General features: G+C 45.6%; 2 protein-coding genes across 11 annotated transcripts in view; one reads left to right on the plus strand and one right to left on the minus strand.

Annotated features, from left to right (window-relative positions):
• The window catches only part of LOC111071004 (kazrin), a 37100-nt gene extending 9899 nt beyond the window's left edge, over positions 1-27201 (plus strand). Inside the window, exons 2-13 of one of the 10 annotated variants that reach the window (XR_005967717.1) lie at positions 13999-14508; positions 14976-15555; positions 19132-20028; positions 20103-20163; positions 20242-20444; positions 20523-21017; positions 21098-21259; positions 21355-21499; positions 24764-24875; positions 24967-25145; positions 25492-25515; positions 25583-25640. Coding sequence is in view for 8 of the 10 variants with exons in the window: in XM_041592961.1 (XP_041448895.1) it covers positions 14395-14508; positions 14976-15555; positions 19132-20028; positions 20103-20163; positions 20242-20444; positions 20523-21017; positions 21098-21259; positions 21355-21499; positions 24764-24875; positions 25492-25515; positions 25583-26056 (3267 nt within the window). In the remaining 2 variants the exon portion in view is untranslated. Of the gene's footprint in view, positions 1-7002; positions 7199-13998; positions 14509-14975; positions 15556-18171; positions 18349-19131; positions 20029-20102; positions 20164-20241; positions 20445-20522; positions 21018-21097; positions 21260-21354; positions 21500-22552; positions 23604-24763; positions 24876-24966; positions 25146-25491; positions 25516-25582 lie in introns of those variants that run through there. The other 9 variants (XM_041592963.1, XM_041592961.1, XM_041592962.1 and 6 more) reach the window with 9 other exon arrangements.
• On the minus strand, positions 11601-12492 carry LOC111071007. Its single transcript, XM_022362091.2, has one exon. The coding sequence runs from the start codon at positions 12407-12409 to the stop codon at positions 11930-11932; it is 480 nt and encodes a 159-aa protein (XP_022217783.1). The 5' UTR covers positions 12410-12492; the 3' UTR covers positions 11601-11929.
• Positions 27202-27275: the final 74 nt, after the last annotated feature.

Consider the following 27275-nt stretch of genomic DNA (forward strand, 5'->3'; position numbering starts at 1 on the left):
TGCATTTCAGTGCGGTTAAACGGCATACGGAATACGCATACTCGTATGTACGAAAGCTGACCCGAGGAGGTGGAGCTGCTGCAACGAAGAAGATAAATTCCAGACTGTGCTGGATCGCCCGTCGACTGCCTGCCTTGTTCTCTCTATCCATTGAGCTTCGCATGAAATTTGCATTGCTGTACTTTTATCTCTCTGTCTCATTCTGTGTGGTTTTCTGTGTCTGTAAATGTACAAATTTAAAGACTTGCCTTCCCTCCTCTCTGCTGTTCGAGTATTGCACTCTTCTGACTCTGATTTAATGACCATGTAAAAACTGAACAGTGCTCGAGCGGTATGCATAGCTGTCACTTGATATGGGAATGTGTGCAAAACATCTATGCAAACATCAATGGAGGAAAACTGAAAAGCTCTAATTGAACACAAGTAGTGGATACTTGTGATGTCAATAGCATAATAAATACGTAAAAAGTACTAGTGAAATTGAATATCAAAGCTTTAAACAAGAAACAAAAAGGTTAAAAATTTGTATACAAAATAATTTCCCTAGAATTTCTCTAGCATTTTACCATCATTTCGTATTATGGCATCCAATTAGGATATTTGCAGCTGGAATTACTCAACCCCATATTTTCTGTAAAAATATCTTTCATCTCTGGCTCTGGGAATCTCTGGGAATCTGTAGCACGGCAGCTATTTTCCAACTATTTCCCCCCTTTAAAGAATTTTCCAGGCCTTCCCAGGCTTGTGCTTCATCTTCAATGCGTTTGCCTTGGCACACAGGGCAAGCGCCGGCAGGGACGGGACCAAAGATGCAGGCTCAGAAATCTAATATGGCAGAGAACCCAATTAAAAGGCTGCACAAGAAAAGGCCAACAACAGAAACAGCCAGATAAGCGGCACCAGCGACAGCACCGACAACAAAGAGGGTACAAAAGGAGGCATCGGCAAATAATTGCAGGGGCTGTAGCCCCCAGACAAGTATAAACTCCGGTCCCGATGCAGCCAGCTGTGCACAGCCAGTGCCAGGGCGTAGCATGGGGTGTTGTTGTGGTACGCCTTGGGATATGCAATGAAAACATGTAAATTTAAAAACTAAATTCTCTCTGGAAACCTGAAATAAACCATATTTTATGGTTTCCATGGGCAGTGACTTTAAACAGCGGTACCCTTTAAGGGGCACGACTGTAAGTTTCGAGAGCCTTCGGGGGAAGTTGACATGTGGGTTACTGGCTCAAGCCCTGCTCTGGCCAAGTGCTTACTTAGAGAGGAAAATGCGGGCCTTCTTTGTGTAAAAGCTTTTAGTGAAAGTGCAAAATATGGAAATGCTAACTTGAACTTTGATCAATATCATTTTAAGCCCTGTTCCGTCTCCCACTCCTACTGCTCTCGTTTCCCAATTCTCTCTACCCTTTTTTTTTTGGTAATAAAGTGCGAGAGAGGGTAAGTCTAATCGCTGGCCAGCCATAAAAAGGGCATGAGCATCTGTAAAAGTTATGGTCCAGCCAGCATTAAAGCAGAAGAAAGCAGAAGGAAAAGATGGCAAAGAAAAGGCAGCTGCCACGGTAAGCTGGTGGCACACATGTGGCTTTTGTTGCCTCTGAGGTTGCAGTTTCGTGTGACGTCTTAAGTGCATTCGGGTGCATGGCGGAGGTTTCTGCTCCGGGAACAGGATTTTGCTCCTGGCTAATGTTGAGCTGCCGCTTTGGCGGATCCGTTTTTATGGCAGCAATTTGCCACAGACAAAGCCAACAGGAGAGTCTCTATCCATCCTTCCCTTTGTGTGTTAATTTAGGTTGGCTTTTTATGATGGGAGGAGCACTACATACCCGGGGGATATTCTGTTTACAGATTTTATGATTTTACCAAACGAAAAGTACATACTGAAAGTGCAACGGGAAGATTTTAAAGATTTTTGAGAAACGATTTTGTATTTTTTGTAAGTTTTAAGGGTAAAAAAAGGAGACATCTACATACCTGTTACAAATGAAATTAAAAATGAGCCAAGGGTAATCCCTGACAACTAAAATCATATTTAAAGCAAACATTCTGTGCATTGATTAAATATGTTTTAAATTTCAAGCCCAATTTGCCGAAGTCTGTAATGCATCGGTTTTAGGTATCGGTTTCCCCATAAATATCGAAAATTTAATTATGTTCGAGTTTCAACTGTCTGTTTTTATGTTTGCTGCAACTGAAATTGATTCCATTTGGAATTCATTGAAAACATTTTCTTGTGATTAAGTTAGCTGTGCAGCATTCAGGGTCCAATTAAGGAGAGAAATGCTGGTTGGATTCACATTTGTGAGTGGCTCCACTATGACTGCAGTTGGGCCAAGACCATCCATTCAATTATTATTCGTTTATTCGTTCTCTCCTGCGCTCTTTCTCTCTTTATCCTGTATCTGTATATTGCTATCTTCATCTGTATTTGTTGGTGCTGCCTTCATTGAAATTTATTTTTCAAGTTGTGTATTTTTTCTTGTATTGCGTCTGCTTTGCCTCTAGTAGTGCATGACAAAAGTAGCTTAAGTTTATTTTTCCGTTTTTATTTGGAAAGTAGATTTATCGATGGTCCTGCCAGCTCGTACATAAGCCGGTTACGAGAGCACGTCCCTTTGCCATAAAAATATGAGAGGATATATTTCGGGCATGAGTTGGACAGAAGAAGCAAACTGCAAATTCCCCAGGGCAGGGATATGTACTTCCGGTTGATTTGCGTTCAATTTGGGATCCACTCATAGAGACGTTCTTCTGCATTTCTGTATCTGATGGTAATTACGTGGATTTGTATGTTCCTTCGAGTGTTTTCATAGCAGGAAAAGGTTCAAATACCTAGTCACAGATTATAAAGCGATTCCTTGATGCATAACTTCACGCGATTATACACGCAAATCCAACCGAAAATCCTTTCCCTTCAATGAATGCCTGGAATTTACCCATGGGTTAATTACCGACATTGTGGGCGTGGCCAGGTTGAGGGGTCACTGAAATTGAAACCGCAACTGACGAAGATTATCTGCTTGAGGTCCACGGGAACACGTTCGTAGTCCATATCGCCGGTTTCTGGCGTGACTGAGCGCAATAAAAACTTATTAAGCGATGCTGGGGACGTGGGACCACAGCAAGGACTCAAAATAAAACCCAAAGAAAGAATGAGAGAACGAGAAAGACCAAGAGCGGGAGACAGAGAAAGACCAAGAGCGGGAGACAGAGAGAGAGAGAGAGAGAGTGAGAAAGGGAAAGAGAGGAAAAGGATAAATGGCAAAACATTTGGTATAAATGTGTCGCTGCCCTTGGGGCCAGACCGTAATAAAAAACGAGAAAAAACGAGAAATAAAAAGAAATGAAAATATTGCGCATACGCCGCATTGGCCTCGCCTGCCTTATAATGGCCATTAATAATATATCGCTGCTTCCGCATGGCCCCTGCTTCTCACTCTCTCGCTCTCTCTCTTTTACTCTCGTGCTCTTTCCGGACAAGTGCGATAAACCGTTTAGCAGCATCCGGCTGCAGACAAAAGCGAAGAAAATGGACAAATTGAGGAAGAGTGAGAGAGAGGACAAGCGGACGGGGATGTGGAAACGGAAGTAGTGCAAATAAAAGTACTCGAATGGAAATGGATTTTCTTGTTCCGTATTTCCCGCCGATCGGCTTGTCCCCGAGCGAAATTTGCATTCTAACCTAATTAATTATGGGTGGGAAAATGTGCCACCGGCTGGGATATCAATTGAGGTAGTCAATGCATTTCTAAGCCGATTTTGCTTTAATCAGCTTACATTTCGCAGTGGTTAAAGTACAGACTAAAGGCTTTTGTTTCCCTGCTGCCTGCCTTTGGTATTCAAATTACAAGAAAATGTTTTCAAATATTTTGCGACACAATAAGATAGATATTTGCTCATATGCACACACAAAAGCTGAGCAACAACAATGGCTTCAACAAAATATGAGGGAAACTTTCCCGACATCATACATACTACCCCCCTGTTCCTGCCATTCGCTTATTTGTGGCATCAACTTGGGAAAAAGTTTTGCGCCAATAAATGAAAATGGGAAGTAAAAAACGACGAGCAGCAGGAGCAGCAGGAGCAGGAGGTGCCGCAACAGACACAGATGTTGAAATAAGTTGTCAAGGCAAAGCATGCCCTGCCCCTCATTTCTTTTTCTCTTTTTTAACGGGGACATATAGTTTTGCACTTGTCAGCCTCCCCCTCCCCCTCGCGTGCGATAAGGACAAAATATTGATAAACATGCCATGCCCACTCTACGTGACTCCACAAATTCACCCTGATGACTCCCCAGTTCTCCACTTCACCATTCTTTGCTCCACACGCAGCTTCTGAACGGGGGTGCGTGGTGTGTGTGGGGTGTTTGTCGGTTAGCGGATGCCAGGCAACGGCAATAACAATGCCATGCCCACAATTGCTTGGCTTGACAAAGCGACTGTCACACGGATAGTGCCCGCAGAGCAAAAGCAGTACACTGCGCGAATACCAGAGGGTAAATTTAACTGGAATGAACCTTATAGTTCATTTCGGCTGGATAATTTCCTCCCAGTGCAGTTCATATGCCCGCGCCGGCGTGTGTTTGCGTTTGGTTAAGGTTGAGGTCGTTCTCGTTGGTTTTGAGAACTCTGCTGGATGGAGAAGAGAAGGAAAGGAGAAAGGAGTGGGACAAAGTGGGAAGATTGTCAGTGGGACACTTTGCTGTCAATAGCATTTGAGTCACGACAAAGCCAGAAATTGCGGCCCAAGGAAGGAAGCCAGCCAGCCTCCTCCTTCGTGCGCTTTTGCACCAAGGCATGAGGAATTTTTCACGCGTCACCTGTGGCAGATACTGGGGCAAGCCCAAGCCCGCTGCTCTCCTCCACGGGGTATGTATGTTCTCTGCTTCAGCTGGCGAAGTTGAAGCACGGCACTTCTTCAGGCCTACTGTGGCTCCCAGCCGGAGTTGAATGAACTCGCTCCTCATCGATTTCAATGTGCGTCCGTTCGCTTATGTGGAGTTGGAGTTCGGTTTTTTTTTGTTTTGTTTTGTTGCTTTGTGATGTGAATATCCTGTCACGGATGGCGTCGACCGCGATAAGCCAGAATAGGCAGCAGCTTGACATTCATTTGAAAACATTTTATTAGCATCGGGCCCCGCTTATCTCATGGATGCACTTTTGCCTGCCACATGCAGCTGGCCGAACAGGACAATGATTGTCAGTCACAATAAACACAAACTGTTGCCCCATTCTGGCCATGCCAATAGTGTGCGGAGGAGGATGTCGGGCTAGCGGATGGCGGATAGCGGATGGCGGATATCGGACCTGTTCTGTCAGGCACATTCGTGGCAGTCAGGTCTCTGCCACTCAGCTTATATATAAATGACAAAATAGTTGTAGTTGTTGGGGCTGGGGCTGGGGCAGGAGCAGAGGAAATTACTATGTTTAGCAGTGCCAACGATGATAATACGATACGCTTCAACGGGTTTCATTGGGATTATTCCATTACGAGGATCGACCTGCATTGTAATTGAAATTCACCTTTCCGCCTTTGATGCTGCGTGCAATGGCTCCTAATTATGTACACACTAGTGTTGGGCTTAGCGGCATAATTATGATTCTAATGCTCGAATTACTTGCTGTTAGTGTTTTTATTGGCATTGCAAGAGTCTCTGATTTGCAATGAAACGAGCAAGAGAGGAGGTAAGAAATACCCTAGAGCGTAGTTTCCATGGCGAAAATCTTAAATTAATTTGGTTTTATTTTATTTTAAAACAAAAAGAACTCGCACTTTGCGGTAATTTACTTTCAATTTGATTCCGCCTTCCCGCTCTGCCCCACAAATCTGCATAAAGTAATATCATATTCCCTTTGTCGTGCAGCAATCTTATTATAGATTTCCCTGCACAATAAATTGGACTTCTATAGTTGGAATCGCATCTTGTATGTATGTCTGCCTTGTGTGCAGCCTCTCTCCCCTTCCAGCCTCGCTGCCCACCCCGCACCTTTATAGCTGTCTGAAAGAAGACACAGACACACACACACAGAGGCATAGGCACATGTGCTGCCATTGTCACTGTCCTGTCCTGTCTCTTCTTTCTCTGCTTCATCCTCTGCTTCTGCTAGACCTGTCATGTCATGTACAGTTATAGTTATAGGTATGCGTAACTGTACAAACGAATGTGTTGAGGCGGCAGATTGAATTACAATATGAATGAAATGTACGTTGTCCGAGTTGTCAGAGTTGCCAGAACAAACGCTTTGTGTAGCCGCAGGCAGACACATGTCTTGTCCCTGTCCCCCATTCCCGCATTGGCATGGCGGATTAAAGCATCGTCTGCGTTCCATGGATTCTCGATTCTCAAATATGTTTGGCCATGGCAAGCACTTCCATCGGACAATGTTTTCTTTGCCGTTAACCGCCAGCGCACCAGCAATTCAGGCATTTCATTGGGAAGAAGTTTTGCTTTGTGGCAAACAACCTGGATGGGGAATTGTTGCCCCCATTAAGTTAAATTGTCGAGAAAATGTTTTGCGGTTTTGTCGTCGAGTTTCCAAAGTACAATTTATTTTGCTGATTAATTGAGTGGGCTTACAAGCGGGGTGTTGGGTTGGGGGGTGGCGAATGCAATTCGGCGAATCAACCAAACTCTGACCTTCGGCTGGGGTGCGGGTGCGAGTGCGAGTGCGAGCAAGAGCAACAAGGGATCCGATCCCATCAAGAGGATGCCCACACAAAACGTAAACAAACACTTGTCCATGGCTTGGCTAGGTCGGGGCTACGATTGCGAGTGGGGTCCTGTTACCCTTCCCCCTCCACCCCACTGTAAAAGCTTTTGGCTAGGCGCAGGCGCTCGCCCTCTCTCGCTCTCTGTGGCTCTCTCACTGCACTTGCACTGCAGATGCTCTGAGCTTCGTGTGACGTCACACGCCGCCAAAAACGAACGGCACACTCGAGCCAAATGCCAAGGACTAGCCGCCGTTGAGGCTGTCGTCCTGCTCAGTGCCGTTAGAGATATTCGCCAAGTGAGACGTGCCAAGCAGTGCAGAAAACCAGTTAAAAATATTTCCACCCACACGCGCACCCATACTCATACAAACATACTTACAGACGGTGGAAAGGGGCGGCTGTGCTTGGGCGTTCGTGTGTGTCAATAAAATCGGGAAGAGACGGTGATTGGTGAGAGCGGAGAGCGGAGAGCAGACCCGACTGGGTAAGCCAGCCACACAAACTTTTGGCCAACTCAATGAAAACACCAGAGCATCCAACAAATTAGGCAAAAAAAACACACACATAAAAAAAAAAGCAACAACAAAAACCAGCTATTGACTTTAAGTTGCACGTGGAGTGGAGTTTGTTTTTGTGGGCCAGAGGCCGCCGACTGTAGTGGCGAGTCCATGGCAGAGTCCCGAGGGCAGTTGTAAATTCACCGCGAGAGCGAGCTCCGTTCCGCCGTGGCACAATGAAAACAAAAACACAGTTAACATAACAGAACAGAATTACAGCAAGGTAAATTTAATCTAAGGAAAGTCCATGCCACTAAAAAGCCACTGCCAAACGGGGGCTTACCTCTCCGTCATTATAGGTTGCTTCCATATAATATTAATCTATAAATATGCACCATGAATATTAAATATTAAACTATATGGTAGTCGGCTAGCGGGAGTGCCTTTTATTGAACATATATGTGTGTGTATTGTACTGCAAACAGGCCTCTGTGAAACAGTGCAAACAATCGAACAGTGAGCAAAGGAACAAAGAGAATGCTGCAGGAGTCCGCCAGCTAAATTCGGTCAATATTTGAGTGCGTACGCCATCTGAAAAGAGGGAAATTTTTGGCCTTTTTTATGCTGCTGCTGTACTCGGTTGCTGCTGGTGCTTTTGCTGTTGTGAAATCCAAAGCATAAAGGGAACAAAATCTGTATGGAAATAAATTACGCACTATTCTGCTGTTGCTGCGCCGCTGGTTGGGGAATTTGCTGCTGTGGGACTTGTGGGATTTCTGAATGAATATTATATTTTAATATTACCATATATGTATGCACATGTGTAGGGGGTGTGTGTGTGTGTTTTCAAGCTCATTTTGGATTGCTTGTGGCGCTCTGATTGGTGTTGGCTCACCTCTACAGATTATACAAATCCTGATTAATTTCAGCGTGATGTAGCAATCATTCCAGAACACATGTAACTGTCAGTAGACACGACAAGCACAGCGGAAATGGTCGCTTGGGAACCTATGTATTTATGTGTCACAAATCGTTTTCATGGCAAGGGCAAAGTGTGGTGTCGGTGATGGTAAGAAATCATTAAAGCTGATGTTGCCAGGTGTATTCAGTGAAGCAATTATCAGCGGTGTTATTGGGGGCAGTCGGTTTTTTCTGAAAAGATTCAAAGGAAAATATACCTGCAAATTGCATGGCGAATATTTTACATGTGTATGCAGCGCATTCCCTGACCAAGGAAACATGCATCATACGTATGGGGCCATATAAATTAAAATCCCCGGCTCAGAGCAGGGCACCATGTTACGTGCTACGTTTTATGACGATTATTCGTTACGCATACGCCATGTGGCGCGGCAAGGAAGGGCCACCAACAGTGCGTCGCGTAATAAATTGCACGACAATAACTCAGCAGAAAGGGGTGAAAGGGGGAACGAGAAACAAGCAAAACAAGGGTGCAGGCTAGGCAGCCAGCCAAGAGTGAAGGATGCGGAACCAGCCAAGCGGTGGCCAGGAAACTGAGGGAAAACTGAAGCTATTAAGGCAAAAGACTTAAAGACTTTCTGGTGCTGCCATTCACCATCCACTGTCGGCGAAGGCATCCCATCCGACACACCCAAACGCACACATCCGTTTCCGGCTCCACTCCTGCGGCTGCATCAGGGGCAAAAACAAAAACAAAAGCGTCAACGAAAACTCACTTAGTAGGCAGCCGCAGCCGCAGTCTCCGCCTGCGCCACCGCCACCGCCTCCTGCCATCAGCCAGGCAGACTCCTCTTTGCTCCTTGCTCCCTGGTCCCGTCCAGACTCACTTGACATGCTCTTAATGCCAAATGAAAACATACGCTCAAGGACACCGAGCAAGCGCTCCGTTCCACTTTCCCGACAACTGACAACCGACAACCGCCCAATCCACCCTGCCTTCTGCCCGGAGCTGCTCTCGTGTGTAAATTTTTAATGTTGCCAAGAACAAGCACAGAAGCCCCCCCAAATGTAGGTTATCAAATTGTGTTCAAGTTGTCGTTGCCAACCCCTCGAAGTGAACTTTCAGGCCCCAAGTACAGCACCAACACCAACACCAAACCCAAAACCCACCCCTCGAAGCAGGGGAGGAACATTTTAAATGATTTTGTGGGCTGTTGTTGGTGTTGGTGTTGCTGCCGCCCTGACCCGACTGCCAATTGGGTCAAGCATTTACATTTCGCGCCTGGTGCGACTACTAAAGGCATAGTGTTCCCACTCTGCCTCTGCCCCTGCCCCTGCCACTGCCTGCATGGGAAAGTATGCTGCTCCATGTTCATGTTGTACACGCCCTTAAAAGTCTTAAGCTGGCTCTCTATTTGGTTAAATTAAAACACACAAATTTAGCTCTGCTCTGCCTGATGCTGCCACTAATTAATTGCAAGCTAAATGAGTTTCTCGGCAACAAAACTTTATCCGTTCCGTGCCACAGCATGGCTGATGGCTGTCAGTTGGCGGCTACCAAGGCAACGAGGAATAAAAGGCAAGTGCAACGTTGGCTTTAAGCCTCAGCTTAGTACAATTTTAAAATCCAAAACAGAAAAGTTTCCTCCTCCTCACCTACCTCGTATTCCATTGCATTGCATTGAAAAGTTTCTGCCTGCGAAAGGATCAAGCTGTTGACTCGAACGAGTTATACAGGAAATTACGAGCAATACGGGAAAGAAGTGTGAACAAGGGTCAACAGAAATGTACATGTGTTACACTGTGAGAAAAAATTATCTAATATTAATCTGACAATTATCTGACACTAAAAAAGTGTACATAAAGAAAAAACTCAGATTTTACAGCGATTTGATTAAATTCAGATATTATTCTCCATTTGGATCTACATATATTTTTGAGGGTACAAAGTTATTCTCAGTGTAGCCAGGAGTTGGCCATTAAGTGAGTCACCCGCTCGTGAGTCTCACAGTCGGAGATTGAGGGACAAATTAAGTTAGCTGCGTGGAAATTATTTGTTCAAGCCATTCGAATGGTTCCACATCCAAAAACCAATTGGCTGCAGAGAGAAAGAGCGAGAGCAGAGCCCAGTCCAGGGCAGACAGAGCCTCGCCAGGCCCCCCAGAACCCCCCTCCACAGACCATCCATTCATCAGTCAATCAGTCAGTCAGTGAGCCATTAAATACTCACTTGGCGTGTGCAGACGAATGAATTTCAATGGTTGCCCGCAGCGCAAATCTGTTAATTTAACTTATTAATTTGCAATTGAATTCCCCCCAGCTGTTGATGTCGCTGTCAATGTCAATTATGCTCCCACCTCTCTCCTCCTCTGGCACTTGCCACATACATATTTGGAGCGAGAGTTTGTTGAGTTGCGGCAAGTGTAATCAAGTCTGGCCGTAATATTGTTCATGCCCCAAAAGCAGCACTCAAAAACGCATTAATTTGCATACATTTCCGATGCGATTCTCATGCAAATTCCAAACGAATCTGACACAGGATGGATATAAACGAAAAACTAGAACTAGTTGCTTTTTCCTGTTGTGCATATTTGGGGCTAAAATTGTTACGTTTGGATACATTTTGGCTCTAACTAATCTATGCATAGAAAATCTTCTATTATGACAGATAATTCCTTGATAATTCCTTTGTTGCTTAGACTTTATACTGCTCGCAGTTAAAATAAAACTGTTGAAAGCAATTCATTTGTGAAAATTTAAAAACAACAATATATTGGAAACAGAAAATTTTCTACTAAGCTCTTGATAGTTTCAAATAAAAGTGACTTTATGAAGCTCAAATACTATAAACCCATTTGGCTCTTTTACTAGTCCGTCCTGCGCCTCGGACATACTAAAACCAATTTTGAAGCATACTTTAGAGCTCTTTGATAAGTGGCTTACACACGCACACAGAGTAGTCTTATACGAAAGGACGCACAAAAGACCCTAGAGTTTAATTGAATAAGAATGCAACTGCATAAGCATCGTCACTGGCAGGCCACAAATCGAATACCCAAGCAGAAACAGGTCAAGTGCTCCAACTGAACTTGGTGTTGGGGGGACAAACGCTGCCCAACAGATGCACAGACAACACACAGATACACGTTACACTGGACTGAGTACAGCAGCACTCACACTCCAGCATCCACTTGCAGTCGAGTGCACATAAGCGGGACCGACCTGCCTTTGACGCTGGGCAGCTCTGGCACTGAGGGTAGCTCTCAGACGGAGGCTAATTGGCCAAGATCTCACACAAATTACGACCGACGGCAAGCCAGAAGTTTCTGCTAATGTAATGCAAACTACTGTCCAAGTTCGGACAACGAGAGTGGCTCCTTTTTTCCGAGCAGTTAAGAACGTTTATAAAAAGATTTAAATCCTGTTTTCAATGTACGAATCTGGAATACCTTAGAGAAACATTATGAGTATTATCTGCACAAAAACTATAGGCTGTAGATATATTTTAATCAGCTTATCGCTCGACCTATCTATTACGCTGATGGGAAATAAAACACTTAATAGTTATTCATTGGGTGCAGGGCTAACTTCTGGACTGTACTAACTGAGGGTATAAGAAAACCAAGTCCTGAATTGTTGGATAGTTGACAAGCGATTTTCCGCAACTATGTCGAACACTGTCGAACGAAGACAGACACAGAGACTCCAACTGCGGGCAAAGTTTTGCGTGGACAATTGATAACTTTGAAGGCGTGCACCAGAGCCAGAGCACAGAAAAAGCTTCTTTAGTTCTGTGTTTATTTCGAAAGTTTCACTGAGCTGCTCGCTATGTAGATATCTGTCAGATTCTTGAGGAACTTCTCATGCCTGACCAGATCGCAGCGCTCACCCACGGCACTGATATGCTGGCTCAGCCTCTTTAGGCGGGCGTCGAGTACCTCCGTGCGCCTCCGCACATGCTCGTTCATGTCGCGGCTGATGCGGTGCTCGAAGGCCTGCAGGGAGCTTGCGGTGTGACGATGGTGTCTATCAACGACCAGCGCCACCTTGGCCAAGTGCATCGACAGGTGATAGCTCTTCTGCTCCTCCAGAAAGGAGCGACGCTCCGCAGCCAACTGCTGCTTCAGCTCCAGTTGCAGGCGGGTGGGTTGGCTGCGTTTTCGGAGCAGGCACTCCGGCAGCTCGTCATTCACCGGATCCTTGCAGTGCACATAGAAGGCCACGTTGTCGGGACGACTTAATTCCTCCGCATAAACTTTTCCAAAATACTGATACATACTTAAAATTTTCCATAGAATTTATTCAATGATTGTTTGAATAATATTTGAATTACACAATATCAAACTAAAAGCTCGTCAATTCTGACAGATTTTTCCAAGCGTCACATTTTTGCATGTAGCTAAAGCTTATAGTACATATACTAGTACATATGTATCTGTGTGTACGTACATATGTACACCATAAATATCCCTATTAAGCGAGCCACAGTGCAGACCAGACCCATTCCGACCCTACCCTAACCGGAACTCCACAGAACTTCATCTGTGTCCGTGTCCGTGGCTCGGATATAACACAAAAGTTACTTGTTATTATTATGATTAAAGTTTCTGCTTGTGTGGCCCACACCACATTAGTGCTAGTTCCCTGCCCCCGGGCGACCCCATATCCCTATATCCCAGCGTTCAGATAAATGTTTGTGGGTTCTCGGGCAAGGTGCTGGGCTCAGGTGGAGTCTGCAGCTCTTGGCGGCTTAAGTCTGGCATATCGTATGTGAGGCAGTCCAGGCGCCCGTCCAGCAGCCATTTACATCATGAATTTCTGGGGATAAAGTGGGGAAAAAAAGAAGAGGAAAGCCAAAACATGACCACAACATATTTTGCTGGCCATCTCTTGGTGGCCGTTGGTCTGCGCCTTAAAGCGGATTAAAATTGGAATTGTAGAGTGAATCGGATGGGATGGGATGGCATGGGAGTGGGAGTGGGCCATTGAGCTTTCGCGAGCTGGTTGCGTTGCCAATTGAGCTACCAGATATACGTGAATAATACTTACGAATAAGCTCTTGTAAGCCCGAATGCCTCCGTGTGAGGGTCCCGACACAAGACAAGACCAACTACTACTGTATAATTAGTTCCATTTTGCATTCCGTTTCTTTTATGATTCCAAGCTTTGAATGCTCCCAGCCATTTTCTTTCTCTTTGTGCGCTGTCAGTCGCTAGGACCACCACCCTGTCTTCGCCCACACCCCACTTGGTTCTCGCTCTGACCCAAAAGGTTGAATGGGCAAACTCAACTTTTACTGAGCTGAGGCCGCAGTGCAGTGTGGAACTGAACTGGGTGTTGACATGCAATGCTGACAACAAGAACAAAAAAGAAAAGGAAAAAAAAAATAGCCCAAATGGAAGTTTATGGCCAGCACTGGCCTACATACCAACCACTAAGCTGGCTCGGGGACTGCAAAACTTACTGTTTTTATGGGCATCAATGGTGACACACACGTGCAGCAGTCCACTCTCAACACAAATTAGTTCCGTCTCCCAGGGGACGAAAAAGCGAGAAACGAATTTGATAACGGACTATAGAATACCCTCTGCTAGGTTTTTATTTCATATAATTGCTGAAATGGAGAATAAAATTTCATAAAGAATATTTCTTTTTACCTACCACATAAGAAAGCTCTGGGAATACGAGGAGTATTTTGACTGCAGTTGCTAAACAAATTCTGGATGCATAAATATCTCTGCAACTGAATGTCCTGCAAGTACCCAGAATTACCCCAAAACTGTAGCTGTAACGTTAAAAAAAAAACCTCTGCATATGCAACATGAATTCAACACAAAATAAAAATTTCCATTTTATTTATTTGCAGGTCAAGAGCTGACGGAGGCCCACCTCATAATTGATAGAGAACTCGCATAGAAACGGCATCCAGAGTCCTAGGCAGCTTCCAGTACGTATTTTCCCGGTGCCCCCTGTGCCCCGTGTCCTGTGTCCTGTGTTGTGTGTCCTGAGCTAGTGTCAAGTCAGAATGTTTGAGCCTCGATTAGTGCAGATTTGTGGCAGTTGAAAGTTGTTTTCCAGCACAGCAATAAGAAGAGCACACACACACACACACAGAGCCAACCCACCCATCCATCCACAGAGAGACACGCGATATTTTTGTGCTGCTCTGAGTGTGCCTTAATGTAGTTGTGCACTTGTCTGTCTGTGTGTGTGTGGTGTGTGTGTGTGTGTGTGTGTTTAGGTTTTTCCGTGTTTCTGAAGCATGCAAATAAACGGTGTCGCTGCCGGACCCACGATGGCCGCATCAGAGCCACCAGAGCCACCGCCGCGCAATCCGGATCGCATAAATGCCTCACTGCACAAGCTCAGCGAATCCGTAAGTACCACAAGCAACCCCGCAATCCATCGCTACCCCCCACTCCTCCAACCGCTCAAACCAAGCAAAATTATTACCGAATAAAATTCCAACCTCACTTGATGTTTTATCTAATTGGACTCATTCATTGCTCGTTAGAATTGAGGGCGGTGGTGGGGGGTCCACTACCGAGCAGAGGGCTCTCCACTCCAATTGCATGCCTCAGCTTCCAGTTCCTCCCCCTCCCCTCCCCTACGCTACTTGGCACACTATTTAAGCTTCCTCTCTTGTAGAACAAATTCCCCACATCTGCATCTATCCCCCACCCCTCTCCCATTGACAACTTCTGGGCCCTCGCTGTCGCCTCTCTCTCTCTCTCTCTCTGCTTTTGCTCTTTCTCTGTCTTATCTGCTCTTACTTACCTTTTGGCCTGCAGAATCATTGAATCTAAAGTGGATGTCATAGAATCCTTTCAATTTACTTTGCAGAAAATTGTCAAATCGCTGGACTCGAGTCTGATCAAGGAGAAGTCCGGCTCCGTGAACAACAATAAGCCCATAAGGCCGCTGCTATCGCTGGATAACTCTGTAACGGCCTCCACCTCAGCTGCAGCAGCAACAGCAGCCGGAGGAACAGCAGCCGGAGCACCACCTGCAACAGTGGGTGGAGCACCAGCCAAACCATCGCCCTTGGTGCTCAGCAGCAAGCGAGACCTCACGCCCGGCAACGACAGCAGCTCCTCGCCGGCCAGCTCGAATGGCAGCAATCAGACACTTACTCCACCCATGACCATCGACAACCAGCAGCAGCAACAGCAGCAGCAGCAGCAGCATCGACCACCGTTATATCCTGGGAAGAGCGAGGTCGTCGGTCTGCCACAGCCACAATTGCCGAATGGCATCGGAGGCACAGCCAACGCCAACTCTATGCCCGGCCCAGCCATGATCCATGCGAATAACTCAAATTTAATTGCCGCTGGTCACCTGCCACAGGGAGTTGGCGTCTCCTCCACGTCCATGTCCACGTCCACCGCCAACAGCTCCTCCGGCGTCAGTGCACTAAATGCGGGTAAGTGTGGGTGTGGGTGTGGGTATGGGTGGGTGTGTGTGTGTGTGTGTGTGTGAGTGGGTGAGTGGTGGATGGCAAAGGCAAGAGGGGGAATGCGGAATGGGAACGGACCTCGACATGTACACGGGAAGATGCATGCAAATGCATTTGTAATGTGCAAAGGTAAAGGGGCAGCAGCGGGGGAGCAATCAGCATATTGCTGCGGGCTGAAGTGCAAAGGGAAGGTGGCAGAGGGCAGGGCAGGGAAAGGTTAAATCAGCAAATTCCAGAAGAATGTCAACGTTGCTCAAAGTGAAATTAAATCAACGTTCGCTGATTGAATGCTTTCAACATAAACGCCGATTCGATTGCGTGCTGAAGATTTTCAAAATTATAATTTGTTTTCATTCCTGAAAGTACAACAAGTAAGAGTCCAAGAAGACTTTCATGCACTCCATGCCATCGTAAATAAAAGCCAAAACTACTACGATTATTCTTGTAGGGGGTAGGTAGGTAGGAGACTAGCAGCGAAATCTGCAGACAGTGAATCGTGGCCATGAGCAAACACATAAATACCTACTCGTACATGTATAGTGCATACTTCTCTTCTCGTTTCAAATTGCAGATATAATCTCTGAAATGTTTATACATTTCCCAGTGAATTTTCTAAAATTTAATAAATCCTTTGCTTTGAGTTGGGGAAAATTGACAAAATGTTTGGGTTTTTAATAAAGTTGTAACTGAATATCATGCGAGAGCATCTTGTCTGCTCCGGAAGTCAAGAGGCAAACACCCTGACCGCACACAAATTTAATGTTGTCCGGGGCAAGATGCAACCGGCAAGTTGCAAGTGGCAAGTAGATGATAAAAGCCGCACAGCATCAACCGGGCGGGCGTCAGTGGGGAAGACATAACACAGACCACAGAAACAACAACGACAGATATTGGGTAAGCCACAGACACAACACAGCATCAACGAAGGATGGAAGCTAACCAAGAAAATGATGGGGATATTCCGGGCTGTGGGGCTGTGGGGGTGTGCAGAGATATAATGTTGTTTTTTCTTTGCTGCGTGCTGTACTGAGATTGGGACTGAACCGAGAGCCAAGAGCCAAAGCCAGCCCAACGCATCGGATTAGATTAGAATGGCAAAGTGATGTACACTTCAAAAATCGGACAAATGGATGGTAATGGCCTGCGTTCGCTCGTTGGAACAGTACTCTCTATCCCATCCCATCCCATCCCTCTCTCTATCTCTCTCTCTTTCTCTCTGCCTCTCTCTGGTCAACATTTTGAGTGCTGGAGTCGAGAAGCCAACGAAGCGCACAGTCAGGCTTACCCCACACAGAAGGTATACAGCTTCCAGAGTGGTCCAGAGTGGATGCGGTCGGGGCTAAGCAGAAAACTTAAATTTTCCAAACTAAGCAGAGCATTTATGCATCTGTGGATAGCATGGAATATGGATTTTAAATGGCGAAAAATCAGAGTCTTTCAATTAAAAAAAATTACTGAATACTCGTACTAGATAAATCTGTTTATTTTGCAATCCAAACAGATTTGTTCTACATATACGTATATGTACATTTTCCCATTTAATTATGATTTCATGTCGCCTATTAAGAGCTAATTAAATTTTCATTCAAGTCCTTGGACAAGCGATAAGAATCCATTTATTTAGACTAGTTTCAATAACGAAAAAAAAACACACTCATCCCATAAAAACTGGGGGAAAGAAAAACATTTTCATTAATTTGTGGACATTGTTGTGCACGAATGTTGGCTGGGGCGGTGGGGGGAAGGGGTGGATACAGGAGAGGCGTAGGAGTGAGTGTGCAATCAATTTGAACCCATCATCAGTTATTCACATGAGTGAGTTTTGAATGGGGCAAAGGGCGGGAGGGGGAGGGAGTGCTATGGGAATATATAATTCAAATTGTTCATCCCGTAAATGTATTTCTTATGAATTCATTATAATTAAAATTACTCGTTTGCCAGTTCGTTTGCATCTAGATTAATGTTCCGAAAAATCGATATTTATTTATTTTATCCGTTCAGCAGTTCTACACGTAATTGTTGTTTATTTACTTTTCAATTCTACTATTTGTCCGTTTTTGCCATCTCTCTGTGCGTGTGTGTGTTTGTGTGTGTTGAAATCTAATTTCGTGTCCTGCACGCTCCCAACCACCCCGGGCAGTCCGGACAGCCTGCCCGTAATTGGAATCAGACTACGAGTACCTACCCACCAAACATCATTGACTATCATCAGTATCATTTCTTGCTATTGTTCTTGTTCTTCCGTATTGTTGTTCTCGTTGTTCCCGTTCCCGTTCTCGTTGTTGTTGTTGTTTGTTGTTTGTTGATTTGTTTTGTTTGAACTGTGCGTACGTATTGGGTCCACCCTCTGAAGTCGTGTGCATTCTAAGCCCCCATCCTAGCCTAACCCAATCATCCCACCACCCATCGAAATATCTCCATCTATATACTCGTATCTACACATGTATCTGAACAATGCAATATCCAGTTGACAAGCGGAATGCCAATGATGTTTGCTCAATTGTGAAATTAATGGAGCCAATGGAGTCAATGGAGTCAGTCAATGGCAACCGCAAGAGCAACTCCAGACGCCGCATCCACTATTACGAATCCATCATTAACGGGCTACCGGACTCTGGGGCCACCGCATTCTCCGACATCCGCTGCCTCGGCAGCCCTGCTCATGCTCGAGTCCTGCGATGGCAATCGCAACGAAGAGACAAAGTTCCGAGTCCGAGGTTCGGTCTCTGTCTCGGGCTCAGACTCTGGGTCCGGCTTCAGGTAAGTTCAACAGTCAATTTTCCGCTTTGCTCTGCTCTTCTCTGTTCTGTTCTCCTCTGTTCTGTTCCTTTCACTTTCATCCCAATTTCCGTTCTGTATTTGTAATTGAAGCAGCAGCAGTTGCAGCAGTAGCAGCACCATCATCACAATTAGCCCGCATGCCCGAAATCCATTCAATCCTCTTACTGCTGCACCCTGCACCCTTCACCTGCACCTGCACCTGAACCTGCACCATCCATTGCACTTGATCCCCATTCAACCGCCTGTCGATTCGTTGCCGTTGCCGTAGCCGTTGCCTTGGCCTGCTTAAGTTATAATTACACGGATTTTAGTTTGTTCGCAAAACTTTCATTCAATGCTGCCAACGTAGTTCCTCTTGCTTTATTTTCATTGGTTTCCTTTTGCGTTGCTGCTTGCGTGCGAATTTTGGTCAAGAGGAGAGTGATTTCATAAGCGGGGGGGGCCGGGGAACGTAGCTGGGGTTGTGGGTTGTGGGCTTTAGCTAGCGTTAGTGCTATGTGTAGAGATGATCGAAAAGCAGGGATGCTACCCAAAGCCTTATATATAGCTGCTGATCCGCTAGTAGCCTCATGGCTGGACACTTGAATAAGTTATGCGACTCAATGGGTCACCTATGAGCCTTGAATTATTGAGAGCCAGCATCCCTGTTATGAACACCGCTTGTCCACAGCTTCTGTTCTGGTAGCTGAAGCAAAAAAAAGCAAAAGCAATGCCAGAACATGGCCTGGAATTTCGCTGAAATATTTATGCAATATTTTGCAGAATCGGGCATGAAGCTGCGAGAGGAGAACGATCGTCTCAATGTGGAGCTGCTGCGCCTGCGACGACTGCTCGAGCTGTCCACAGACGGCGCCGTTGGTGGCGTGGATCCCACAGAGGCGGAAGCGCATGGCAACAATGGCACAGCCGCACAGGATCGCATCGAGCGGCTGGAGTCGGAGCTGCGCACGGTCAAGAATCAGCTGCTGACCATGCGGCTGGAGCGAAAGAAGCTGCGAACCGACAAATCAGATCTGCTGGGACAGGTGAAACAGCTGTGCGCCTCGCTGCAGGAGAAGGAGCAGGAGCTGCGCGACTTCATACGAAACTTCCAGGAGCGCGTGCGGGAGTCGGAGACCACAAATGCCAAGCTCTCGGGCGATCGGGATCGGGAGCGCTTCCAGCTGCTGAAGCAGGCCCGCGATGAGGCCGAACGCTCACTGGCCCTGGCCCAGCAGCTCTCGGCCCGTGACCTGCAGCTGCAGCGACTGCAGGAGCAACTGCAGGAGGCGCGTCGCCAGCTGACTGGCTGCCTATCCGACCAGGAGAGTCTGCACTCGTTTGCCCCCCTCACACCGCCCTCGGCGGCCTCTGGAATGCTTAGTCAGATGGCAGCCGGCTCCGGCATGGGCGGCGTGCTGGGCGGCCTGCGCGGCACAGCCGACGATAGTGGGCGTGGCAACTCTCTGTCGGCCTTCAGTGGCAGCCTGAGCGGCGGATCGGGAGCCACAGCAGGCGATCGCAACTCGTGCTCGAATGACTCCGGCCTGCGCAACAGCAGCGATCGGGAGAGCACTGGCGGAGAGCTGAACTTCAGCGACGGCACCTGCGACAATGGGCCGTGCATCACCGTGGATCCGGACAGCATTTCGCTCGTCTCCAGCCAGAACATGTATCAATGTGAGTGTGGGGAGTGGGGAGTGGCATAAGTATCTGCGGAGTGGGAGAACTTCACGTATTTCCTTCTCTTTCAGTTGGAACGCCCAAAGAACGAAGCCCCACATTGTCGCCCCTGAACTCGGCTGCCTACTCAAGGTACAAACACACACATATTTCTTTCGGGGGGCGAAGCTCCCCTTTAGAGCAGAAACTAATCGAATCGCATTTATCCAGATCCGTGGAGCAGCTGGGCTCGCCCGTGGACCCCGATGGCCCGGCCGGTGCTGGTGCCATAACCCGTAAGTTTGCCTGTGCCACCAAGAGCGGACCATTGGGTGCCCGCAATGGCCGTGGGGGCACCTGGGGCAGCATATCGCGTGTGTTTGCCCGATCCCGCAACAAGAGCAAGGCCCTGTCCGCCGATGGAGTGACCGAATGTGAGTACAGTCACAGTCCTGCATTGAGTGAGAGAGAGAGATTCCATTAATGGGCTTTTTGTAAAATTTCTCCATCAGACACCGATTACGCGTGGAATCCGCTGTCGGAGGAGGGCTATGCCGACAAGATACGCCTGCTGCGCGAGGCTTCTCAGTTGCCCATGGAGCGCTGGCGGGCCACCCAGGTGCTGGCCTGGTTGGAGGTGGCCCTCGGCATGCCCCAATACAGTGGCCGCTGTGCGGAGAATGTGAAGAGTGGGAAGGTATTGCTGGAGCTGAATGACATTGAGCTGGAGGCCGGCCTTGGCCTGGCCCATCCCATGCACCGCAAGAAGCTGCGGCTGGCCATCGAGGAGCAGCGCAGACCGGAACTGGTGCGGTATCCACTCATCACCCAATTGGGCCACACCTGGGTGGCCTCCGAATGGCTGCCGGACATTGGATTGCCGCAGTACGCGGAGCCATTTCTGCAGTCCCTCGTCGACGCTCGCATGCTGGACACCCTGTCCAAAAAGGAGCTGGAGAAGTTTCTGGGCGTGACCCGAAAGTTCCATCAGGCCAGCATTGTGCATGGTATGGCCAGGATCAACGACATTAATCAGACACTTTTAATCTCTGTGTTCCTCTCCCTCTCCCTCTCCTTTGTTTGTCAGGCATTCACGTGTTGCGCATTGTGAAGTACGACAGACAGACGCTGGCCATGAGGCGCGTGCAATCGGAGACGGTGGACACGGACCCCATTGTTTGGACAAATCAGCGCTTCATACGCTGGGTTCGATCCATCGACCTGGGCGAGTATGCCGATAACCTGAAGGGTGAGTAGTGTATTGATTGCCCCGCTCGATTATGCCATTCATTAAGCCAATTATGGTTGCTCTTCCCCTACCCCTCTATCTACCCCGCATGGCAGATAGCGGCGTTCATGGCGGACTTGTTGTGCTGGAGCCATCCTTTTCGGGCGATACTATGGCCACGGCACTGGGTATACCCCCATCCAAGAACATAATACGACGACATTTGAACACGGAATTCGATGCCCTCATTTTGCCAGCAAGGTGAGTTCGGACACCGCCGCCATTCACTCATTTTTAAATGTGTCTGACTGTGTGTGTCTGACTGTGTGTGTGTGTGTGTGTGTCTACGTGTATGTGTGTGTGTTTGTGTATCAGTGTGTGCGTGTGTGTGTGTGTCCTTTGTGTAATCCTTCGGTTTTGACATGTGAAAGTGATCCATAAGTAGTAGCGTAATACAGCAATTTGATTAGTGTTTTCTCTGCTTTGATTGAGTTTTTGTTTTGTGCCGTTTTATATTTCCAATCCAATCCAACCCCCCACCCCCCACCACTCTGCTATAAGAGAGTTTACATAACCTTCCAGTTAATGTTCCAGTTTCTGTTGTGGTTTATTATTATATTTTTTTCTGTGCGTTTCTGCTCTTTATTTATTATATCATATCAACATCAGTCAAAAAAGTATTGGGGGTATTTCTTCGTTGAGTCTGAGTGGCAGGCAAATACTTCAAGAGGTTGCTCGTCACTCAGTCACTCACTAAGAATCATCAATATCATTCACTCATTCATTCATTCATTCATCCTCTGGCTGTTCCGTTAAGTGCTTTGATAATCCGTTTATAGCTGCTTCTTATGTGCATATCATTCGTCTATTTTTTTTTTCCCCCACATCTTCTCGTGTCATTTGCCATCAACCTGAACTTGAACTTGAGCTGCAGAAATGCGATATTCTCTGGCTACTAGAGAGCCGAGAGCCCGATGTCTTCCCACACTACATTCCAAAACTCATGCGATGTCATATCTGTCATATCTATCTATCTGTCTACTCGTGCATAAGTATGTTATAGTCTATATAGTATCTGTATCTGTATCTGCATCTGATGCATATTGTACTTTGTTTCATTGTTGATCATGTAAACGTGTCCTAGACAATCTATTTAAATAAATGCCCCCCAGTAAGCGAATCGCACTAATGGCGGCCTGTCCGTGGCCATGTTTCTCTCTCTTTTCTTTTCCAATCAATAATACGTCATTCCAAAATATACATAATATATATATATATATGTATACTGATCTTCTTCTTATATCCGCAATGCAGATACTTAATTTACTGTCAAATGGAAGAGTTTCAAATGGAAAGCTCCCGTCAATTGGCCAAATTGCAGGGCCATTAAACCAAACCCACGCGAAACAGCAGTACATACATATGATAAAAATTAGTCAACAAAAAAAATCGAATGGGATTCAAAATTGAACTGTTTAGCCAAGCTGATGATGATAATGATGATGGTTATAATGATAATAACTATAGGGAGAGAACAATAATTGGAGCACAGCGCTAATCATAACGTCATTACGTATAGTTGATAGTTGAGACACAGAAAGCATAGAAATTCACACTCCGATTAATACATACATACATATACACGCATATATGTAGTATTCGTATTTGTATTCATAGTTCAGTAAGTGAGTGCTTCAGGCATCGTACCAGCAACGCAAATGCAGATAGTATATCCCCAGAACCCCAAGCTTTGCACATTCAATATTCTCTCTCACTCGGAGAAGCATAGCGATTATTTGCCAACTATAAAAGTATTAGAAATACATACATACATACATACATATTCATATACATGTGTAGGGTTAATGCTTTGCTTCAGAGTTAGCGTAAATACTGTAGAAAACAAAACAAAAATGAATGTAGGAAACTGTTCGAGCATTGTTCAACGATCTACCTTCGCCACTAGCCTGGACAGAGTTAGTCCAATGTCCACTGTCCACTGTGATACAGCATCGAAAAATGTTGGTCAACGCACAATTGAACTTTCGAGACCAAAAAAAAAAGAAAAAAAAAACAAACCAAATGCATACACACATACATGCATACCATACATAAATACATACACATACAACATACAACATTTCGTGGCTAAAACTTTTAGTGTTGATGTGTGTTGCATATTTTGGTGCGCTTTAGCGAGTTTGCACTGCGGTCGCATTCCCCAAAACTTGCAATAAATACAAGATAAAAGATCAGAGAATTGCCACATAAGGGGGGACCACAGTGCGAGTCTCAAATAAGTTAATTTTGATTTAAGAAGTCTTCATTTTGGTTGTTGCGCGTATTTTGAACTACAATGTCAATTGTAAGTAAAAATTGCTTACTAAGTAGCTCTCTCACACACACACACACGGACACGGACACGGACACGGACACTGACACACATACTAAACAGCTTACTCAAGGCCAAGACATTATGTACGTGTATGTGTTATCAATGTTTTATGTAGCTTGATCTAGTGTAATCGTTGTCATCTTAATACAAGTACAACATCATACAATACATACAAACATACACATACATATTTACTCCACTCAAAGTGTGATTGGATTGGAACAAAGGCTTTAAAAAGACACACACTGAAAAAAACAACAACATCTAACAACCATTTAAAATCTTAATTGTTGGCTGTTGGCTGGCTGGCTGGCTGCTGGCTGGTGTCTCTTTCTGTTGGCCATTTCTGGGGCTGTGTATCTCTCTCTCTGTCGCTCACTTATGTATAGATCTTTCTCCTTGTTTCCTGTTGTTTTTCTCTATATGTACGTAGTTAATTATGCGAAATTGTTTTTAATGAAATACGAGCAGCAGCATAAACAAAATATTTATCTCTCAATATTGATTAACCGTTTTCGTGTCTTTGTGCCGTTTCTTTTTTCATCTTTCCCATATTTTTATCCATCTCCCGCTATTCCTACGTGTTTTTCCAACTTCCATTTAAAAACCAAAAAAAAAAAAAAAACTATAATCGAATCAACGGCTTGTTGTTGTTATTGATGCTCTCTGCTGTGCTCTGCTCTGCTCTGCTTGATTGTATAACACAATTACTACCACAATAACATGACAACAACAACAACAACAACAACTACTACAATCAACCAACTTTCTCTCTCTCTCTCTCTATTTCTCTGTGTGTGTATGTGTGTGCGTGTGCCTGCCTGCCTGCCTGCCCGCCTGCCACTATATCACTATATCACTCCGTGTATCTGTGTATCTCTGTATCTCTGTGCCTGCCTGCCTGCCCGTCAACCCGTACTCTCCTACGTTCCGTTCTCTGCTGTGTCTGTGTAATATCTCCATTGTGCCGCCCGCCTGCCTGCCTATAACGAAAAAAAAACATTGCACAAATCCAATCAACACCCACACACCCACACACCAAACATCCACACCCAACACCCACACACACACACACACAATACGAACCTATGCATAAATCGGAAATCGACATTGCCATGTTTGTTGTGTAGAGCGACTCTGGGTCAAGGCATCCGTTCAGGTTGCGGCGTAGTGCCACTGACTGGACCCGGCGGACTGCAGCACTATGCCACAACAGACCGCCGCTCGAGCGGCAGCCTCAGGGTAAGTCCTTCACATACAAGTCAATAATTAAGCTTAGCCATAATCCATATTGATATTGATATCCTATATCCTATATCCTCCAATATTTAAGCCTGACTTGACGTGAAGCTTTTGTTGTCTCTCTGTGTCTAACTACTTGTCTCCTATAATATTCCAACACCCACTAGAGGTGCCACTAAGATCTTTTACTCCACATATCAAATTGTTCTCTTACATATGTATGTATGTATGTGTACGTAGTCCCAGCTAATAACAACCGACGACAGATAAGTATGACTTAAGTTATGGAAATATCCCCCCCCCCACACTTTTCGATTAGTCCCATGATATAAGCATGTTTGTTTCAAATAATTCAGCTAACCATCCGCAAAACAATCAACAGATAAATAAACACACTCCAATACTCGTAATATCAGACACAATTTCAGCGAATATTCGAACAAGTTAATTCCAAATTTAGACATCCAGCAAAACAGCAAAAGTTTCACGACATTTCTAACTTTGTTTCTCTCTTCAATCCATTCAAAATATCCAGACGGAAAATGTATAGATTTTCACTGTTAATAATCCAAAACCACATTTGTCTCTCTTTCATTTACCCATTGATTACCCATAGATTTCGGCATGGAAAGGATCTCAGGTGAGCTCGGATCGTACACATTTTTATCTTACAATTTTCTAATCTTTTTACACTATTTCTCTGGCAGAGCTCTCTTTCCAAAGCCTTTCGGTTCAATACTAAACCCCATCGTGCCGGCGATCGCAGCTCCTTCGGCAACTCCACCTCCCCAACGCCTTCGTACAGCAGCAGCGAGGGTGGTGGAGGAATATACGCTACCATAGGCTCGCTCCATCATCAGCAACAGCAGCACCAGCAGCAGCAACACTATCATCACTTTCTGCCGCCTCCGACCACAGCTCCACCGCCGATTCCCATGGCAGGTGGCAGCAGCAGCAGCAGCAGCAACAACTACAGTCATGGTCCGCCGCCGGGCCATCGCGTGAGCGCCCCGCCCATTGGCAGCGTGCTGGATGGGAGCGGAGTGGATGCCCAGTTGCTGTACGAGCAGAGTCGACGACGCGTGAAAAGCATCAGCGACATTGGAGCATCGACAAGTGCGGGCAGTGTGGGGGCGTGTAGTCTGGGGGGCATATCAGGCTCCTCGGAGTCGCCCGAATGAGAGTGGGAGGAGAATCGGAGCTAGCTAGAGAACAACAACCACAACCAAAGATACTCAGCTGTATTCCCTTAGTATTCCATTGTGACGAGTCCCCGTCCCCGCTTACCTGTTTATCCCCCAGTTAGTGTCCCCCTTTCCCTACTGAATTCGAGCTTAGATTCCAAAGAAAACCACAAAAAAAAAGCGAATTCAATTGTATTCGAGTCAAGTGTCAGACCCACCTTAAAGATACAAGAATCATAAGAGAATCAGCAAATACAGATACATATAACTATCTATAACTATGTCAAGATACAAATAAACGAGTAAGCATTTGATCAAATCAGCTAGAGCTACGAACTACGAGTATATGCTAAAAATGATTCCATATACATACATACATACATAGATACATAAATGCATACATACATACATTACTTACTAGAGATTAATAATAGGCTAAGTTCCAATCCCTCTCGAATGCGAATCGACGCCAACACGCCCCACTAAACACACAAATAATAATTATTAATAATTAACTGGAATAGTTGAATTACTCGTGTGTAACTCTAATCTAATCTAATGGTAATTGTAACTGTAAAGTAAAGTTAGCTTTAAATTGATTTACAAATGTAATCCTGCGCTGGGCCACCCGCTGGCACCCGCTGGCACCCGCTGGCGTCTGGGATTGAGCAGCCACAGGAGCCGACTCGTGCGATGGAAGTAATTACAATTTAGATAAATTGAAATTATTTTGTAACCAAACCTATCGTAGCTAAGCCAATGAAAATGGATACAATTGAATTAAATTTGATAAAATGCAGTCAGCTGCAAATTTGTAAATGATTCCGAGGCTTACTCGTAAGTATCCTTTGACATCGCATGATATTGATCAAATTAAAGTCAAATACAGAAACTAAATGAAATCAAAAACAATGCAAACGCACTCCAATCCAATCAACTCCCCTCCCCGTACCATACCAAACCCTCGCACTACCAAAGAGCATAGAAAGTAACGTCAGCCTGCTACAGCCCCCCAAAAACTATCAGATATCGAAATATCCCAGAAAGAGAACGACATCATGGTATTATTAAGCAGACCAATTTAACTCTAGTGTACTATGACAAAGAAACTATCGAATAAACCAATGATCAAAACTCTGTTGTAATTAGAGCCGTCTTTGATTTGCATTGCATTTCATTTATTATGTAGGGGGAAGCCCTGCCCGCTACACGAGCA

Source organism: Drosophila obscura, unplaced genomic scaffold (assembly GCF_018151105.1).
Source record: "Drosophila obscura isolate BZ-5 IFL unplaced genomic scaffold, ASM1815110v1 contig_186, whole genome shotgun sequence".
NCBI classification, from domain to species: domain Eukaryota; kingdom Metazoa; phylum Arthropoda; class Insecta; order Diptera; family Drosophilidae; genus Drosophila; species Drosophila obscura.